We start from the raw sequence: 20130 nt of genomic DNA, 5'->3' as shown, positions 1-20130 counted from the left end.
TGGCGAGGGGGCGAAGGGACACGAATCGGCGTTAGGGCCGGGCCTGGGGGGATGGGGGGGCTTTCTGCTGCAACTCCTGGGGAAGCGCAGCCCCACGCCCACACACGTGAGCGCGCCCCGCATGCACACACGCGCGCACACGCCTCGGCACCACCCCATCCCCCCCACCCCGGCTCTGCTCCGCCATTTCCCTGCCAGTGCCCCCCGCTGTCAGCTCGCGCTCCCTGGACCCTCCCTCCCCCTGGCCAGACACAAGGTGAGGCCTTCCCACGGGAGCACCCCCACCCCCACCCCGCAGACCCACCATCCCCCCTCTCCCCACCTTCCGTGGGGGCACAGCACTGGGCTGAACGCACAGCTCCCGCTGTTAGGGGGCACTGCTGCAACGAGTTGGGGCCGGGCTCAGCCCTCAGTGGGGCCGGGTGTGGTGGGGACATTGCTGTGGGTGGGCTCAGACACAAAGGGGACCCGGGAGCATCCGTGTGAGCTCCCTCGAGCCCCTGAGAGATGGGAGAGGACAAGAATACAGTATAGGAAACGTTTAGATACAGTGTAGCTGCTCAGGGCCCGCTGGAAAACAGCGTATCCCTGCCCCCTGCTTTCTCCACGTCTCCCATAAACGTGTACACAGCATCCACACCTACACGTACCCAGAGTGGTCATACAGAAGCATAGCTGGGCTGTAGGCACATCCACCCATCCATCGCCATCGGCACTATTTTTTCTCTTTATGTATATGGACGGAGTGAGCTGAGAGCTGTCCACAAATCCCTGTCTATACATAACCCCGTGTGTACATATTTATCTGCACAATATCTATACACACATTACAGTTTGTGTAAATGCATTTATATAGGTCAAACACGCACAAATGTTGATCTCAACCCGTTTCTGCGTACCCCTGCCAGGCAGGAGCATGTTTGTGTGCTTCTGTGCCTTCATTTCCCCAGATGCATCTGTGCTGTGGCCGTTGGGGGCTGCAGGTGCACGGGGCTGATGCTTCAGCAGAGAAATGGTTTCCCCTAAATGTGATGTACACCGCCCAAGCACAAGGGGGTGCTTCCACTGGAGATCAGCAGAAGGCTCGAGCTTTTCAGAAAGCTGCAGATAGGAAAGCAGTCCCACGAGGACACAGTGCTATTGCAGAGCAGTTGTTTGAAATGGATGTGAACAGCAAAAGCCAGTCAAGCAAGAGAAAAAGTGCACGAGGATAAAGCCATAAAGTAGGATACAGAGCACAAAGGCTGTTAGAAGTCCCTTGAAATAACTGGCCTCATTTCTCCGTGCTTTGCTTTCCGTGTTGCTGCAGGCAAGGCAGCGAGCACAGGGGTGGCAGGAGAGCAGGGGTTAAACCCAGCAGAGGTGCCACAGGTCAGGGGTGTGAGCAGGGACAGCTGCCCAACTCTGATCTCTGGGGTCACCCAAGTAAGCACTGCCTGCCCCCCAGTCCCCTCTTAAGGGCACAGACATTACAGTACAAAGAAGCAAGCACCAGCTCTCTGAGAAGGTAACAAAACAGGAGAAAGCAAGCTTGTTAGTGAAGGAAAATAAAAGAGGGTCAGAAACAGGAGTAAACAAGGAAGTTTGTTCTTGTTTAGTTTATTGGCATCATGTTTGTCTCTTTACATAAGAGCTCAGCCTACGTACTAGAATGTAGACCTCTGGAAAATAGGTAGAAGGGCTCCATTTAAGCAAGCTACAAACGCAAGAACAAATACCAGGAAGAAAGGAAGAGAGAAAAGGGACCAGATTGCCAAGTTTTTCCCCATACCAAAAAATCCAGATTAGCAGTCAGTAAGAAGAAAGGGAAGATCAGTCGTCCAGGTCACTCATTGAGAAACAGCTCCCAGCAACCCAGGTGGGAGAGGAGCTCCTTCCACAGCACAGAGAGCCACTGGAGCAGCCCAGCTCTGGCTCTTTGCCATGCTCTCTCCAAGACATTAGGAGTTAAGCAGGAGGGGAGGTGAACAGTGAGGTCGTTTCAGAGCTGTATTTAATTTCAAACCCAATAATCCAGTGTGCATGTCAATGCTGTTATGCAAATCTGAGAATTGAGATACAAGGTAGCCAGACAGATTTTTCCAGAAGGTGAAGCCTCCGGGCCTCAGAACAAGACGACTTACATAGTTCATCTCTACTGTACAGAATACTGCCTCTATCTGGACTCTGTGTCGCTAGCACACCACAGTTCACAAGTGTCCTCCTCACTTCCTACACGATCTGTGTTTCAGTACTTGAACATGTAACTCAGGAATTTTACACTAATTTATACATTTTTAATTGGTTGCATATATTAACATGTACTATAAGATTTCTCCTAAAGAAGCATTACATAATACATGGATACTGTAAAAAGATCTGATTAGTTAAAAGTAACAAGCATTAACAGAGATACATACAAAACTCAACCTAGTTAGACTGAGTGCTGAGCTTGCAATGAACTATGGGTAATCAGCCTTTCCAGTTGCAGCCTTCACAGGGGGAAACACAAGACAGTTAAAAATGTATGTAACTTGTTACACAGATTACCTGTAAACAGTTCCTCTCCACTGGACACCTGGAATTAGATTCAGTTCCAAACATACATAAGAATTTCCATTTTGAACTAAGAGAAAGGTCTGTTACCATGAAGTGTGATGATGTGGATGGTGCAGGGATGTGAGCTCTGAAGTGCTGGGCTCTCAGATGCTCATGGGAGATGGGTGGATTTTGGCAGCTGGAGATGGAATTTATTTTTTTTTAATTTTGCTTTTAAACACAGAAGAGGGGCTGTGTGTTTGAAGGCCTAAGTGTGAGATTTGTTTGTGAAGGACTGTGCTCAACCCCTCCCTCTTCCCTCAGCAGCTGCAGCTCTCCGCAGAGGCCTTCACTCGGTCGTTCTTGTCTAATTTGATGGGTTCGGGGAATTCGTTGTAAAGCTCCACTTCGGTTTCCTAGCAGGAGGGAAGAAAGAGTGAGTGGCACGGCTCTCAGCACACAAAGGGCCATTGTTGGCTGGGCCGAGCCCAGCACCAGCAGAGGGCGCCAGCAGCCCCTCCATACCTGTTTAAGTGCATTTCGTGCAATCGTCTGGAAAGCTTGTTCCACGTTAATGGCCTCCTTGGCACTGGTTTCAAAGTAGGGGATGTTGTTTTTACTGTAGCACCAGGCTTGTGCCCGTTTTGTGGTGACCTGGGTGGACAGAGAGCAGCACCTTCAGCTAGGTGGAAAGAGGACTTGTTCCCAAGCCAAGGCCTGAGAGCCCTCACAGCCGACTTGAGCTAGGACAGCACAGTTCTAACCTCGCTAACCATAGCCTTGAGACAGAGCTGCACCTAGCAGTCCCAGCTCTAGCAGCAAAGGTAGGGCTGAGCAGCTCCTCCACAGGCTTATTTGAAGCTCTGGCATAGGGACAGTCAACTTCTGCTGGAGCATCTGAGAAAACTGCCTGCCACCAGGCTCCCAGCAAGGACGGTGTCCAGAGGAGAGGAGACCACAGAGGACAGGCTGCTCAAGCACAAGGATTTGCTGCTCCCAGAGCAGTTACTCAGCAATACTGGAGGAGAAAGCTCTTTCTCCTCCAATTTACCAGGGAGCTGCTGCAGGTGCTCTACCATCAGGCAGCAGCACACTGTACACAGGCGTTTTTGACCTCTCCAAGTAGAGAACAGCCTGGAGAAACTCTTCCCCAGTGGCAGGCAGTGGTGGAACCACACGCACACCATCCCTCTCCAGCAACTCCCTAAAAGGAGCTAGTAAGTCATAGTACTCACTTGTCTGTTTTCTAGGTCAATCTTATTTCCCAGGACAACGAAGGGAAAGTTCTCAGGATCCCTTGGACTGGCCTGAATGAGAAACTCGTCCCTCCAGCTGTCAAGGGTTTTGAACGTGTTGGGGGCCGTGACATCAAACACCAGCACACAGCAGTCTGCTCCCCTGTAGAAGGCAACTCCCAGAGACTGGAATCGCTCCTGGCCTGCTGTATCCCATATCTGCAGCAAAAGACAGGGCAGAAAAGCCAGCACTAAGTCAGACACTCCACATCTACAGCATTTATTTCAGACTCCCCACCAGCTGTCTATAACCCCCAGCCAGCAAGACAGAAGGAACATCAGAAGGTTCAAGATTTTTTTTTTGTAGGAACTAAGTTTCACAGAGCAGAAGCATCCTGCTAAAAGATGGAGCTCACCACTGCTGTGAGCAACCTGAGCAAGCTATGGATCATTACTCTAAAAAGCAAGACCTGGTAATAGGATCAGATGGCAGCCTGCCTGCAGTACTTGGGTACACTGGGATACCAGCACAGTCCAAACTCCCCTCTACTGCCTACAGTAGGGCAGCATCTTTCTACAAAGACGAAGTACACTGATAGCACCAAATGCTGTTTTGTTGGGGTTTTTTTTTGAACTGGGCATTGGCAAAGCTGCCATTAGCTAAGCCCAGACAAACTGATCTCTGCTTGCTCTTATTCAGCCCACGTCCAGGTTTTGTGAAAGAAGCTCAGCAGCAGCTATGGCCAAGAGCAATTTAGTGTAAACAAGATTCACATCCAGTACACCACCCCCCACTGCTCTGAGCTACTGAACAGATGCTTCCACACAAGCACAGTCTAGAAGCTGTCACAGCAGGAGTCACTCCTTACCTGCATTGTCACTAGCCTGTCATCCACCATGACCTCTTTTGTCAGGAAGTCTGCACCTATCGTAGCCTTGTACTGATTACTGAATTTCTTGTTCACATACTGGTTCATGAGTGATGTCTTCCCCACCCTGTATGGAAAGAAAAATAAGACTAAGTAGCCTGTTTGTACAACTGTGCTTGAACTAACCAGTCTAAACAAAATATCTCACTGTCATTTACTTTCCCCCTTAACCTCCTGTTCAAGAGTGGAACATTGGGGAAAACACACCCACTTCTGCAAGAAGGGACTTCCACAGCAGTATGTGCAGAAGCAACATGATGAGTAAAAGCATTAGCTACATAAGGATATGAAGGATTAAGGTCTTGAGAAACTCTCTTTCCCCATCAGTAATCTGATCTTTGCATCATATAACAATCACAAGGGCAACTTTGTAAGATTAAGTGCCCCATTGAAACCCAACAAGAACAGTCTTCTGCAGTCTCTTCAGCTGGAGGAACAAGGCTCTGCCAGCACAGCAACATACACACCTGCCAGGGGCTCAGAGGTGGAGAGCCTCCTCAGAGAAACAGCTCACAGGGTTCACATACACTCTTCAGGGCTGAGAAGCACTCCCTCATCAACAGTTTGCTGGGCACAGTGGTATAAATAAGTGCAACTCATGGGAGTCAGGTTACAGCCCGCATAGCAAACCCCTAAGCTCTAACAGTGGAGCAGGCTCCTTGCTCAAGAGAGCAGAGCACTGAAGCCTTACTTCAAGGGGCAGGCCCTAGGCACATCAGATACTAAGCAGGTGGCTCAGTGTAAGCTTTATCTCTGAGAGAGGCAGAGTTGTAAGAAGTCACAAAAACACAGAATTACTTTATGGGTTTTGATGTTTTGTTTTTAATTGAAATGCTTATTTCACCTTCAAACTTCACCCCAGCCCACTTCATTTCCTTGTTTAGTATTACAGAATGTCTTCAAGATGTTAAACCGTGGGGATACATTCAGGACAGCAGGCTGGGACACGTTTCTCAAACTGTAAGGTAACATCACTATCCAGGGCTGGAGAAGCCTTTCCTCCCAGCACTGCTGACTTCCTGCTGCACATCCAGAGCCCCCCCCGGTCAAAGCACTGCTCCAGCCAGATTGGCAGCTTAAAGGCTCCCCCACTTACCCAGAGTCTCCAAGGATGATGACTTTCAGTAACACTTTCTTCCTAGAAGTCATCTTTTAAACTAGAAAGGAAGAGAAACAACTGCATGAGACTCCATCAGCATGTTATTTAAGGCAGAAAGCAGTAAGCCTGGAGTCTGAGGAGCCAGACTGCTAGCAAGGAACCAGCTACTGGAAGAGCCCAATCCTGAGACCAGACTTCCAGTGCAGCCTTGAACTGAAGCAGTAACCAAGTGTACACCTGCTTAGTTGGCGAGGCCAAGTATGTTCAGTAGTGACAAGTTGATAGCAGCAAGCAGAGCATCCATTTGTCCATGGACCCAGCTTCCAGGCTGTTCTCTGGACATGCTAACCTAGGCCATCTTCCTTGCCTCACTGGCTGTAGTGGAGTAAGCTCCCAAAACAAAGCTAATTCTTGCTTGTGCTACTAAGTGAGATGTAAGCATGGATGCACCTAGTACCGCACTCAAGCTTTATACTGCTCAGTAGTTCCCTAGAAAATAAAGTCCAGCTTCCTCGACCTCTCAGGTTCAACTTGGAAATGCAATAGCTGCACTCCATGAAGAGTGGAGGTACAGTGGTTGAGAAGTCACAGCACAACCACACAGGACAGCTGAGATGCTGAATTACAATGCCAACTACTGTCACACTTCTGGAGAGATACAAAGCTAGCTAAGGTGCCACCTCAGCTTCCAGGAAGGTGGAGTGAGACTACAGTAACGAGCCTCATAACATTGCCCCTTGCTAACACACCATGAGTAGCATCCTGCTGCTCTTAATAGCTGTGAGGCTGCTAAGTGAGCTAACAGTTCATAGTTCATTCATCAGCAAAAGCTGGGCTCCAGAGATCTATGCTGTTACTTGCTCATAGATCTCCAAAGAAGCTGCAACAACGTCAGCTAGAGCAGGGCCAAATACACTTCTGAATACACTCCAGCACAGAGACAGCAAGTATGAAGCCCTGCTGTTAGTAACAGAGCAAAGCTCCAACGCAGCACTCCCTTCCTGCTGTGCAGCCCTACTGCCTGTGTCTGGGAAAGAGATAGGGCAAAGATCTTAGTTGCTCAGGCTCAATCAGATCACAGACCCTAGCCTGGTACTGATGTGGTCTGTGAGGACTTCTGGCTCTCCCCAGGCAGCTCTGCAGCTAAATAAGCCAGAAGATGGTATAGATGCACTACTTCAAATTCAAAAAGCCTCTGACACAGGCTTATGTACTAATCCCTTAAACAGGGACTTGGCAACCCAGAACTCTCATTCTGCCACACCAACCTGCATTCATTCTACTACATAACTCCTACTCTCTGGGAGCTATTCCTGACTTTCACAGCTAAGGAGGCCTTCACTCTGACAAAAGCATGAATATGTGCATCTTCTGAGCAGCTTGGTCCTACACGTTCCCTGGGATAGGCAACAGCCCAGGCTGTGAGATAACTGCTACCCACTTCATCCTGCTGCTACAGGAAGGAACGTGCTCCGAGCTGCAGCAGCCTCTTACCAGATGCATAGACTGACTGCAAAAAGCCTTTATCATCAAGCTTTGAGCAGAGAAAGAAGGGCAGTCTTTCAGACCATACCACCAGGGGATGTTGCATAAGCTGAAGAAGCCATCCTGCTGCTGGAAGAGGAAACAGTGCACTCTGGACTGCACCCACCTCATGTACTCTGTGATATCAGTGTTATCAGTGATACACTGACATGAAGCACTGTTCAGATTGTAACAGCTAGAGGCTGCTGAACAGCCACATCCCATCCAGAGGGTTCATGCTGCCCTTAGATGGTTGTCAGCAGATGTCAGAGAGCCTGCCCAGGACAGTTACTCCTGTTATTAGCATCTCTCCTTTCTGGGATGCCTTGCTCAAGGGCCCAGCTGACTATTGGTCAACATAGAGCCAGCTGAATGGCACCAATCAACCCCAGCACTTTGTCCACCTTCTGCTCATGCCAAAATCCACACTCCAGCCTATCCCATTAACAGCAGCAGGCAGAACAGAGCATGTAAACTCCTCCAAGCAGACAGCATCTCCTGTGTTTTCAGAGCACGTAGCAAAAGCAACATTAGTGCCAGCCAAGCCAGGGACTTCTGCAGCACAGTTGGCCCAGATGGAGTAAGAAAAGTAAACAGAGCCTTGAAACAGCTTAGAGACAGCTATGTATGGTGAACTGTCATCAAAAACATCTGTACAGGTTCAGGTCTAGTGTGACAGTCGCCTGTTTTCCTCAGGATTGAGGATAAACAACTCACCCTGAAGTGACTGTGTCAGAACACAGCATGTACTGCTTCTATTTTCCTCCCAGCATTTTTAGTACTGCTTGCCATCAGCTGCTACAAGCTCACTGCCTCCTGGTATTCAAAGCAGCTTTAAACAAGCTGGCATTAGTTCTCGTGCTCAGTGAGGGATTTACAGCACCCTGAGTTACAACACTAGCACACTGGATCCTTAGTGCCCAAATTCAACACTGCCTGAAGTTCCACTACTTCAGGCAGGGGAATGCTGCTGTCAGGTCTCATCACCTGGGAAGCAGCTCACTGAACAGCCACAGGAAGCATGAATCAGAGCCAGCCCTGCCTTCTTCTCATAGCTTACTGGCTACCCCATCAGTGTGGGAGGCCATTAGTGTTTCCCTGATGCTAGCCAGGTGAGGCACTCAGCTTCCACCCCAGGTGATGCAACAGATATGAGCCACAGCACAGCATGAGCTGCCTCTGCTCAGTACCTGCTTTGGGCCACAAGTCAATCTCCATAGCACTACTTTGCCATTTCCCTGATCCTTATCACATTCTGCATGGCAGAACGTATGCAGCTCCAGCTTTACAGCTGCTATTTGTGCTAAACAGAGGTTTCACTGTCTTAGGGAGATCTTAAGATTCAGCTGGATTGAAGAAGTCATGATACCTTAACTGGGGTCTCCAAGAAGAGCAACCAAAGGCTCAAACTACTCCAGGAACATAACTACGTGCATGTCCTAAGCTACTGGGATCTCACTTCTGATGAGCATTGCTGGTGCAAAACTGAGGGAGAGCAAGAATACAGCTCCTGCTGACAGCTGAAGGAGGTCTGAATATCCAGCAAGCAGTTTGCATTAGGAATTTCTCTGGTCACATCTGCAATTAGCATGACATCACTGGGCCAAGCTGAGGTGTAGGTTCCACAGGGATCCCCCAGACTTCCAGTAACAGCAAGCTCAGAATGAACACTGCCACAGTTTTGATCTAAACCAAATCAGTGGTACCCAAGGCTATAGTCATTTTGTGACTGCTTTATGATATTCAGAGGGATTATTCTAGAGCAGCATCCTGCAAGAGTCACACAAGCCCTTAAGATGGCAGTGTGTGAGCTCACACAGGGCCCCCATCCAGTCCCGGGAGCATTTCTGAACAAACACTTCCTCATTCAGAGATGTCCTGAAAAGAAATCTGTTAAGATCTGCTTCAAGATATCAGTTTTGTTTTACACTGCATAAAGTCTCCTGTAGAGAGGTGTCCTGTGTGACTGACAATGCAGCCTGCCAGCACACCCATCTAGCCTTGTTGAGGAGCTGTCAGAGCTCCCTGTCAATCAGGAGACCAGCCAGCACCTTCCTCTCTCCTGGCTCTGCCGGTGCCAAAGGAATGATGCAGCTCCTTCTGAGAGAGGAGAGAGAAGTCTGCCCACTCAATTTTTAATGCCTAGCCCTATAAAAAAAAAAAAAGCAAGCCATTACCTGAGTGCTGGCCCTCAAGAAATTCAGCCTAGAACAGCACATCCACTGTCAGAGGTATTACCACCTACGTAAGACTGGCCTGCAAGAGCAGTAAGGGAGAACCCCTCCAATGGAGCAGCGCGTGCTGCTGGCTCTTGTCTGGTCAGCTCAATCAGGAACTGTCCAATGGAGCTCTGTAGCTTCAATTGCCTAGATGTGAGAGCAAAAAAAGTCTGTGCCAAATCTAATTAGACTTCCCTTGTCGCTTCAAAGCACATTACAATTGTCCTTTCATTTGCTATATTAAGACAGCTGTTCTAACTCAAGTAGAAACGGACGGCTAAGGATTCCTTAGAGATGCTCATGCATCAGGTGACAGTGCAGGCACTTCAATATTAATTAGGTTGGTGCAAGCAAAGAACAGTAGGAGCCCACACTGGTGGCCCCCAGACCTCTCAGATCAGTTGCACTCAGACAGAAGTAGGCCTTGTGATAGGAACACCCTGTTAAGTTGCTCAGGAACAGTCTGGGTACAGAAGCAGCCAGGTTTGGGCAGGGGAGGATGCTCAGCTTTATGGAAGACACCAGTGGGTTGGTTTTAAACCTGCCAATAAGCCACTGGAGCAGCCTGTACCGTTGCTCCTTCACTGGTAAAGATTGTAAACTGTTTTAACGAGCACCAAAGCAACCCAAGCAGAAGCTAAATGAACTGGGACATTTGATAAGGAGCGCTCTGCTCCTATACATAGCAGCCTGCCATCTGCACCTTCCACTAGGAGGTAGCACTAAGTGGAAACAAGACTGCTGGAGCCCACCTCTCTTCCCCGTCCTTCAGCATTTAACAACATGCACAGCAGTAGGTGAGCAAACACCAAGCAGACTTAAACTCACCATGGTACTTAAGAATACACAGTTCCACACCCTGTCCTGCAGACAGGGCAAGAGCGAGTAGCTGCTCCACAGGGAGGTTCCCCACTACGAGATGGGCTCACCACAGTGAGCAGAGGAACAACCACCTGAGAACTAGAAAAGCCTTCTGTAAAAAAAACAAAAGCCTTCATCCTGGAATTCAGAACTGCCCTGAAAAGCAGCTATATACATTTCCAACACAGAAACACTACCTCTGCTCCCTCTTCTCGTGTGGGGGAGGTTGCAGAGCATTAAGCCTCCATAGCCAAGAGTTATTTTTGTTCCCCATCTGAATGGTTCTGCATTTCTTCAAGGAGATTGAAGCTGGAAAAATGATTCAGGATTAGCTCAGATAGATTGAACCCATTTTTTCCCAGAACCAGAAAGTTTCTAAGGATGTCACCTACTGTAGTGCCAAACATCTCCTTAGACCTTCAGTCACTGAAGTGAAATGCTCGCTGGATGCTTACCCTGTTCTTACAGGGTCAGCCAGGAGACTGGCATGCTCACACTGAGCCCTGCTGTGACTTTTTAAGCAAAGAAAATGCAAGGCCTCATGTTCTGGTAGGGCAGATAGCCTGTGATTGCAGTTAGTTGACCAGGATCACAGTTCTGCTTGCAGAAAGCTCAAGTGGTCCACAAACCTGTCTCGACACCTCAGCAGTCTCCACTTGCAGCAGGGCCTCAAGCAGGAGCTGAGCAAACCATATCACCATGACTTCCTAGCAGCCTGGTTCCATCTACCTGGTCATGCAGAACATGAATAAGGTGTCTGCTAATGTAAAGCTACAGGTGACAGCATGAGCAATTCAATGTGACTGCTTCTCTGAGACAAGTGGAGATCAGCCTCTAACATTTAATGCATTCTCCAGAGTGACACAAACCCATGAGCAGAGCCCCAGCCCGGTCCTCTCAGATGGAAAAAGGCTGAGAGCTGCTAAGAGGACAGTCAGCAGAGGCTGTTACTTTCATACAAACATGGATTAAGAGATGCTAGGCTGTCTTCAAGGAAGGAGCCAGAAGTAGATCTAAGTTCTGACAGCACCTAAGCTGGTATGTTTTCCTCACCAAGCTTGAGCTCACTACGAGTGGAGCAAGTACCTCACACTGAGGACAGCTACAAAAAGCTCATTTAGTTTTGGTAGCAAGTTGAGCCTTGCAATGACAGGAGGTGTACAGGCAGGTAACCTCCTCTCCTGCCACAATAGCTCTACCAATAGCTCAACCTCTCCAGCTGGCCGAGAGCTTCCCATCTAGGAAAGTCTCACATCTAGTGAGGACGTGTGCTGGCTTTGTGCCTAAGCAGCAAGTTAGGAACATCTTGTCACTCAGGTAGAGAGCTTGCAAGAACTGTTCTTTACATGAGCTGCCTTTCTGGATGACAGGCTCCCATGGAACAAGATCAGTGGGCTACCACAGTCTGCAGTCAGAAGTGCTTCCAGGCTTCACCAATCCACCACAGCAAAGCAGCCAGCTAAAGCAAAGCCCACACCAAAGGCAGCTGGCAAGATACTCCTGTGACAGCTACACAGAAGAGTACATTCTAGATGCTACTGATACAGCAGCAGCTCAAAACTTGTTTCCACCTCCTTCTTCCCCACACATTTGTGCTGCTGCTGCAACCAACATATTCCCTCCTGCTGGTACCCAGCCAAGAGCTCACAGCCCATTGTTCCCTGCTCAGGAGCAGCAGCAGCTAGGCCAACTGCTGCATGCTGCTGCTCTGTCTAGACCCAGCTCCTGTCCAGTTGGTACCATCCCCAGCCCTGGGAGGCAGCAATTGCCATTCTTTAAGAGCGGAAGAGTCTCAACTTCAGGTTACTGTTTGATACAGTGTTTTTACACAAGGTACCATGAGTTACCAAGTGCAGGGACACTGCCCAGCATCTTCCAACCTCGCCAAGTAATCAGAAGCCAAAAGCTTCCCCTTTTTGAAGAAAGCCTAGAGCTTTGCGCGCTTCCTAGCACAAAGACACAGCTCAGATCAAAACCGAATATTAAAACACGTTTCAGGGTCCCAGAGGAATCAGCTTTTTGACTAGGGCTGACTGCAGCAAACTCCCACTCTGTTTTGAGGGTGGAGCTGCAGCCTCCAGCACAGCTGCTCCAGGACAAAGCTGAAGCAGCCAGCCACAGCTCAGCAACGCAGCACAGAGCTTAGTGCACTAGCTGCTTCTGTGCAAGAAGTGGTATGAAGCAGTGCTAGCAGCCAGCTGAGCTGGTCTGAGAGCTAGCTGCTGGATTTGTGTGATGTCAGGCCCATGCAGGCTCCTCCAGCTGCAAGAGCTGGAATAACTGCACAGGAGTTACCCCAGCTGCCAGCTCGGCCAAAGCCAGGAGCACAGAGGGAAGGAAGGCACGGGCAATGCTGCTGGTGCCTGGTAGGAGCAATGTGTGCACTGGAATCACAGGACTTGCACATGAGAAGGGGTCAGCCCTCCCTGAGGTCCCAGCTCAGCTGGGGCTCTGTTAGTGCAGCAAGCACAGATTCAGAGAGCACGGCATTCCTGAGAGGCACTGATGCACATGATTAGTCAGGCTCAAAGCCCAAGCTTTCACAGCCAAGTTTTCCAGGCCAAGCCTCACTGATTCACAGCCCTGTTACACCTCCCGGCACATCTCCAGATCAGAGTTGTTTTGTGCCTGCACAATGTTGGAGTATTTGCTGGGGAAACTGAACAAGCTCCTTACTCTGGAGCTGCCACCAAGCTGTGACTGCCCACTAAGTGTCTAAACAGGGCAGGACCTGCCTCCACCTCCACAGCCCAGGAGCAGAGCTTACAAACTGATCCCTTATGGTTTAGGTATCACTGCAGCCACCTTCCCTGGAGGAGGCATCGTGTTGATCTGATTATATGGTTGGAAAGTAGGAGCTAAACAAGCACATTCATTTTCTCACAGTACAAAGGTAATGTGTCTATGCATGTTTAGTCAGACCACCAGCATGTTTAAGAGCTGTAGGAAAGGTCTGGAGGTCACATCTCAACATCTACACAAACATTACTTTGCCTGGGCTGCTGCTCATTATAGGATCACAGCAGCATAAGCAAGCACTCCCAGGTGAGAAATGCCCTGAGCCAGAGGAAGGGCTGTACAGCATCCCAAGCAATAAGGGCAGATATGCTGAGCAGCCATTCCAGATGGCTCCTCAGCTGCTCATGGGACAATCACCATCACTACAGCCAGCAGCAGGTATTTTGAGTTTGCAACTGGAAGGCCTCAAAAGAAGCAGTGTGCTAAAGCACACAGCACCAAGTGCAGTACACTGAGAAAACCAAGGCTGCTGAAGCAGCACTTTTCAGGCTGTATGAAAACAGCCCTGTGAGAAAGCCATGCAAAAAGCTTCTCTCCGAGCCTGAATGTTCCCAGTCATGAAGTTTTTAGTCAGACTTACTCCAGAAGGCCAAGGTTGCTTATACCACAGGGTATCTTCCTCCCAGGAATAAGAAAGACACATAAGAGCCCCAACAGACTGATAGCAAGAGCCAGAAGATTTCACTCGCCCTTCTTTTGTAGGCTCAAGTTACACTGCCATTCAGGTATGAATTTACGTGTCCCTGCCTCCTAGGGGAAAAGCAACACTCTGAATCCCTCAGGATTTCAGGTAGTTCCCAGCTAACTTCAATCCTCCCCAGGGACATGGCTGTTACAAGAGCAGACATGCTTGCTTTAACACCCCTCCCCCTTTATTAAAGCAAGCTCAACTTCCCCTATTCTGCCCTGGGGGAGACAATCTCAGGATGTGGGAGGAGAGCTGAGCACATTCACTGGCTGCTGGGAGACACTAGGCAGTAAGCCATGTGTCTTGACTAAGGGCCTTGCCTACGCAAAGCATTTTAGCCATACCAGTGTAGCTTCCATGTCACCATGCCTCTACCAGAACATCCTCGAGGGAGACCTGCCAAAGCAAGCAACACAAACCTTATGCAGCTGAAACATGGTATGGTGCCCATACAGCCTGGATCACACAGCCATGGCTGCCAGCTTGTTGGCACACAGCCACCTCATCTGTGAAACCAAACAAGTTTCAGGAAGCTCTATATGAATACCAAAAGCCCACCACGGTTCCCACATCAGTGAGACACAGGCAGCTGGGTTGACATCCCAGAAGACAACCAGTAGATAAGCCTGACCAGTTCAAAATGCTGCAGATTTGTCAGGGCACTAAGAAACAATGGAATTCAAGACTTTATTTTTCAAGTACTAGGATTAATTTCTAGTTTTGTCTCCAACTTGCTAAGACTTTACACATTCCTATCATGCTTTCAGTTTTAGAAACACAGACAGGAGGTGTTAGATAACCTTTGCAGTGGTAAGCAAAGCACAGATCTTAGACCTTGTCACTGGTAAACAAGTCTTATTTTATCTACTCCTGGCTGCTAGTTCTCCCACTTCCTAGAGGCTGGGCAGGACACAAGTAACTGAGAAGACTTCAACGAAGGTTCAGGTCCTCAAGTCACAATGTCCTGAGAAATGGCTGCAGGACTACGCACCTCAGAGCTGCTCTGCTTTACCACCAGGATCCCAGTAAACGGGACAGGACAAATGCTGATAGGAGATCCAATCCCATACAAGCAAACGTGAAGAACGACAAAACCAACATTAACACCCTTCCTCTTATTTCAGGAAGTCTTATTCTCAAGAATGATCTGCTCAAAGACAGGTGGCTTCTTCTGCAATCTAAGAATTACACGTAGGTCTGTGAGCAGAAGTCCTGACCCTACTCATACTCAATACCTCTTCCTATGCTGAGGCAGTCTGCTGAGCAGGAAGGACAAGTATTACAGTCCCAGGATGGGAGAGAAACAGCTTACCATGGCAGCTGAGTCAGTGCCTAACAAGGAATCCCTACTGTGGAGATTGTTTCAGACTCATACTTTGCACCTTACTCCCTCTTGCACAGCTCCTGCAACATTTACCAGCTCAGTTATTCTCTTAGTCTCTACAAAGGACTAGAAAACTCTCACTGAAGTAATTTCATGGTGTTATTCAGAAGACAATAGTGGTAAACTATATCATCTTGCTGGAGAGAAGATGAGAGCTAGGGATGCCTTAGCTGCAGCTGTCTCACCACTCATGCTGAAGCCAATATTATCACAGTGCCAGATTGTGAATTCAGATGCATTATCAGTATCTGGGAGTCAAGTGGAGGAGAAACCAACAGAGCCAAGTGACTCAGCCCACTTGAAGTAGATGAACACCAAGCAGGCTACCATTCAAGCTGCTTCCCAGCAGTGAAAGAACCAGTGTTTGGTAAGGACTCATTAGGTAAGACTGGCAGCCCCAGCAATTGAGGTCCAGGTCCTCGAGAGCCAGGAAGCTTCCAAAGGCAAGCTCCAGCTATCTGCCTTCGCTTTCACCTGCTGCTTAACTGGTCAAGCTAGTCTGCCAAGTGAAGCAAAGCTACAGCATGCAGCGAGCTAGGGCAGGCTCCAGAAAGTTTCCCCTGAACAGCTACGTAAAGATTTACTCATTATTTTAGGAATTTTTGCTTAAAACTCAAGCAAGCACAGTTAGATATAAAGGGTCAGCTTCAGGTGATAGCTCCAAATGGGGAAGAGGGCAAATCACTCACTACCTCAAGTGCCTTCAAACTGCACAAATAGGATTCCTGGCACAAGTTTACAGTTCAATTCATCTCAAGTGCAGCGCAACCTTCCTGAAGCTGCACTGCCCTGTGTGAACAGCCATGCCCTCAGAACAGGTTTCTCAGCGAGAGATGTCAAGGCTATTTGAGACCAGCTGCAAGTCAACACACTTCTGCAGCCCAGACAAGCTTGTTCCCCCCCCTCGGTCACTGACCATGAGTTAGCAACAGCAGTGTTGACACAGCTTCCTCATGCATGGAGTGCTGGCTCCGGCACCAGGGAGGAGGAGCAGTCTCACAGGAGCAGCAACAATGACATCATCACAGCAGATCTCCAGCGAGCAGAAAATGCAGCAGCACACACAGTTCAAGCACGCTCCGTTTGTGGGGATGCAGCAGGAGCAACAAGCATGCTGGAACCTAGCAGCAGCCATGTGATAGAGGGGCATCCCTTCACCGCCTACTATTTCAGAACAGCACAACTGGAGTCACCGACCTTGAGCACTCATTTGGAAGTTTTACTCCGATTGCATTTAAAGGGAAGTATGCCTTTTAATAAAGCAGCTAACTATGAAACTGCAAGTGGTATATTAGCTACTGGCATTTGATTTGTTACCACGCTTGATCCTGTTTTGAGACGTGGAGCCCTTGTTTGGATCATTACTACAGAAAGCAACCTTTTATCCTCACAATCTAGCACCACAACTTGGCTGCGTCTGAAGGCAGACTGCTACATAGCAACTGCAGGAGGTCGTTTTGAAAGGCTGTAGAGGGAGGTCAGCCCAACTCCAACAGGCAATTAAACCGCAATTATCAAAACAATGCTGCACAAAGAAGTGCCTCAGTATCTGGAGGATGCTGGATTGCTGTCAGATGAGCAGCATACAGGGCATAAGTGTCAGCACCCAAATTTTCAACCGCACCCCCTTCTACCAAGAGGACCTCAGTACCTAGCCTAGCAGTACGAGCTTCTGAGCAGGTCAGGTCACAGCCAAGGGGATGCCCAGGAGACAGGGAACAGTGGTAGCAAGCACTGACACTCTGCATATCACTCAGTTTACTTCTGTTACTAAAGAGATTGGTATTTACAACAGGAGGGACAACAGCAAGCATCTGTGAGCCCAGATGCTCATTAGTTCATTTAGAAATGCAAACATTCAAGTGCCTTATTTCACAGCCTTCGCTCCTAAGCCCAGGCTCACCAAGCACACATCTCCAGATGAAACATTTAAAAGTGCATCCTAATCCAGCACAAGCAGTTTTGTTTACAGCCAAACGTTAAAAGTTCCACATAAGCTAGTCTCATTTTTGCAAGGAAGTCAGGCTAACATCTCGTACATGTTAGAAACAAAGCTATATATAGTTTTGCACAGATGGTTTGATCTTAATTGTCATGTTTCCTCAAGGACAAGTTTTGTCAGAGCAAATCTCTGGCAGGTAATTCACATGACCTTCCAAGTCAACAGCCTTAAAGCAGCAGCTTCAACAAGGTGCTTCAGAAATTCAATTTAATAAAGCCCTTTCCCCCAGACATTGGTTTTGGGTGAAAAATGAAGGAAAATGTTATCTTCCCCAGATATATTCAGGAGAGAGGCGATAGCAGAGTTTGTATGTTTACCATTTACAATTCTGGACTTGCCTGCATCACAACACAACTGCGCTGCTCTGGGTAGTGGTTGATGCATTGAATTTGGCAGAAGGGAAAGGATGACTGTAGCATAGTCACTGCAACAGTTATTTAAGCTTTTACCTTGGCACCCTTCCATTCTAAGGTTTAAGTCTCAGCATACCATGCTGAACTATTAATAGAGTATTTGAGGACACCGGCCACTACATGACACCAAAGGCAAAAGGAAAGTTTAATTAAATGAATTTCAGACCTTTCCAGTTATACTTCATGCAGCAGATTAAGTAAGCAAGAAACTGCCATTGGATTTTAAGAGTTTTTCCCTATTGAGAGGGTCAGATTAACCCCCATCTCAGTTTTTCTACATCAGGAATATCAGCGTAACTACAGAAAAGAAAGGGCAGCACTTTGAAGTGGCAGTATTAGAGCTACTTTGGGTTCTAAGGACTCAGGCACGGTGAGCCTGCTCATTAGTTCATGGAGAGCAAGTCATGTGTTCAGTCAGCTGTTGGAAGTCACAAGGAGGGGGGGGAAAGGAGACAAGTATACTTGTTCTTCCTGAAGAAGTACAGCAATGAAGCTCTAACTATTAAACAAGGAATATTCAAATGGCTCCACCCAACATAATCTCAAATCTATCTCCAAAGAGCAGAGTACATTCACCCTGACAGCCCAGCCCTGCTGGAGGCACAGCAAGGCTGCAGCCTCTATCATATCATTAATACCACCAGTGATCACACAAAGAACAGCCACAAGTGAGCCCTGAAATCACAGCCAAGCACATCACACAGCCGGTTGTGTACCGCTCCCAAAGGTAACTCCCCACTGCCCCAGCACCAACCCCACACCAAAAGGCACAGTGCTAGGCACAGGTCAGAGCTGGCCAGCCAGGTGCTGGGAACTTTAACACATCCAATCCACAATTATCAAACAACGAACAGCTTGCTTACAGTTGGGAGGACCTCGTTCTGTCACGTGTTCTCAGTTTACATATAACAAGATACACATCCCAATAGCTCTGCTTATCAGAAAGTATTTTTAGCCTGGAGGAAAACAGCATTGAGGATTCCAGCTTTTACTTGAAAAACTCAGATCTACGGGGCAAGACATACTCATTCTGATGCTGTTACCTCTCTTCAGATTAAGGCAGCTTTTCTTTTTTAATTAACTGCCTTACTACTGCAAGAATTCCACTATTCACAGGGAAGAAAGCGCACTTCTCTTTAATACAATGATTAGGTATTTTTATATTTATTAGCCTTTACATACCCGGGCATTAATAATGCATCCATCATTTAATTTACCTTATTACACTCAGGGCAAAAAGCACTTCCAATATCCACGCTCATACTCCTTAGAACTGACGCAGGCTCTGCACATGCTGAGAGCTCCTTTCGCAATAACTGCCAGCCCTCCCAGACTCCTGTTTGGCAGCATTAATCGCTACCCAGGCGGCCTGCTTGTCGCAGCAGCAGAGACCCACCCCCCCCCCACCAGCACAGCCACCACCCGATCCCCCCACCCAGACCCACAGCCAGCGCAGCACGCCACATGCCGCACACAATGCGCTCTGCTTCGCGAGAGACCATCTCGGGCCCCTCACAGTGGGGACACCTGCGCAGGCCTGGAGAAACACACAGCCCGAGGAAGGCCTACATGCCGCCGTGCCCGAGGCGCTGGGCGGAGGAGCCCTTTCCCAGGGAGCCTTCGGCTCCATTGTTTCGGGAGAAGCGCCGGGCCCGGCCCCAGGGAGGCGGCGGCTCGGCTCCACCACTCGGCACTACCCCAGGGGCGGGTGGCTGCCACGCCGGCACCGGGCCGGGCTCAGGTAAGGCAGAAAGACGGCGCCCCACTAAACCCAGCCGGCCCCGGCGGCAGCTCCGGCCGCAGGGAGGGGCCCGAGCGGCACCCCCCCACCCAGCAGGGGCAGCAGCCGGGCCAGGGCGGAGCCAGCACCCCTAAGGCAGACCCCGCACCGCGTGTCCCTACTCACCGTGGTGCGTGTGCCACAGCGCCCGCCCGAACCTCGCTGTCCCTCCCCCGCTCGTCTCGGTCGGCTTTATCGGGCCCAACCGCCTCCCCTCTTTCACTTCCGCCTCCCCCCCGACAACTTCCGGTCACGGGGTCCGCACGGTGTCACTGACGTCATCACTGCGCCGGGAGCCAGATGGGAGGGGGGGGAGGAGAGGTGGCGTGTGCGCGTCACGTGAGCGCGGGCTGTCCGTCGCCATCTTGTGCCACCGGGGTGGGCCGAGGCTTCTACGAGGGGCAGCCCCGCGCTGCAGTGAGGCGATTTGGGCCGGGCTGGTCGGAAGGGCGCCGGTCAACAAATTCATCGACCCTTTGCATAAATCGCCTTGCTGCGCCGGTGCTGCTTGAGTCAGGCTGGTGAAGGGGCCAGGAAACAAGGGGAGACTGTGGGAATTGGGGTCGATCTGTATGGAGGAGGCAGGGGGAGGACCGCAGTGCTCTCTCTAACCACCTGCAGCAGGAGGCTGCAGCGAGGAGGGGGTTGGTCTCGGGTGGCGAGTGCTGTGACACAAAAAA

General features: G+C 49.4%; 1 protein-coding gene across 1 annotated transcript; it reads right to left on the bottom strand.

Moving 5' to 3' along the window:
* Positions 1-1975: 1975 nt before the first annotated feature.
* RAB7A (RAB7A, member RAS oncogene family) lies at positions 1976-19681 on the bottom strand. Its single transcript, XM_065749843.1, has 6 exons — positions 19577-19681; positions 5778-5838; positions 4622-4748; positions 3753-3971; positions 3043-3171; positions 1976-2933 (listed from the first exon to the last, which is right to left on the bottom strand). Exons 2-6 carry the CDS (start codon positions 5828-5830, stop codon positions 2838-2840), a joined length of 624 nt encoding a protein of 207 aa, XP_065605915.1. The 5' UTR covers positions 5831-5838; positions 19577-19681; the 3' UTR covers positions 1976-2837.
* Positions 19682-20130: the final 449 nt, after the last annotated feature.

This window comes from Cyrtonyx montezumae, unplaced genomic scaffold (assembly GCF_038088225.1).
Source record: "Cyrtonyx montezumae isolate F1298 unplaced genomic scaffold, pur_monq_1.0 scaffold_6, whole genome shotgun sequence".
Taxonomy (NCBI): domain Eukaryota; kingdom Metazoa; phylum Chordata; class Aves; order Galliformes; family Odontophoridae; genus Cyrtonyx; species Cyrtonyx montezumae.
Note: the sequence above shows the minus strand (reverse complement) of the source record. Positions and strands in the feature narration are given on the sequence as shown.

What these genes read in the sequence shown, in the direction of transcription:
- RAB7A (XM_065749843.1), bottom strand. Translation starts at nt 5,830, where the DNA reads ATGACTTCTAGGAAGAAAGTGTTACTGAAAGTCATCATCCTTGGAGAC. An exon ending in ATCATCCTTGGAGACTCTGG is followed by an intron (nt 4,749 to 5,777) that starts GTAAGTGGGGGA and finishes CTTTCCATACAG; the next exon opens with GGTGGGGAAGACATCACTCA. An exon ending in CACGAAATGCACTTAAACAG is followed by an intron (nt 2,934 to 3,042) that starts GTATGGAGGGGC and finishes CCCTCCTGCTAG; the next exon opens with GAAACCGAAGTGGAGCTTTA.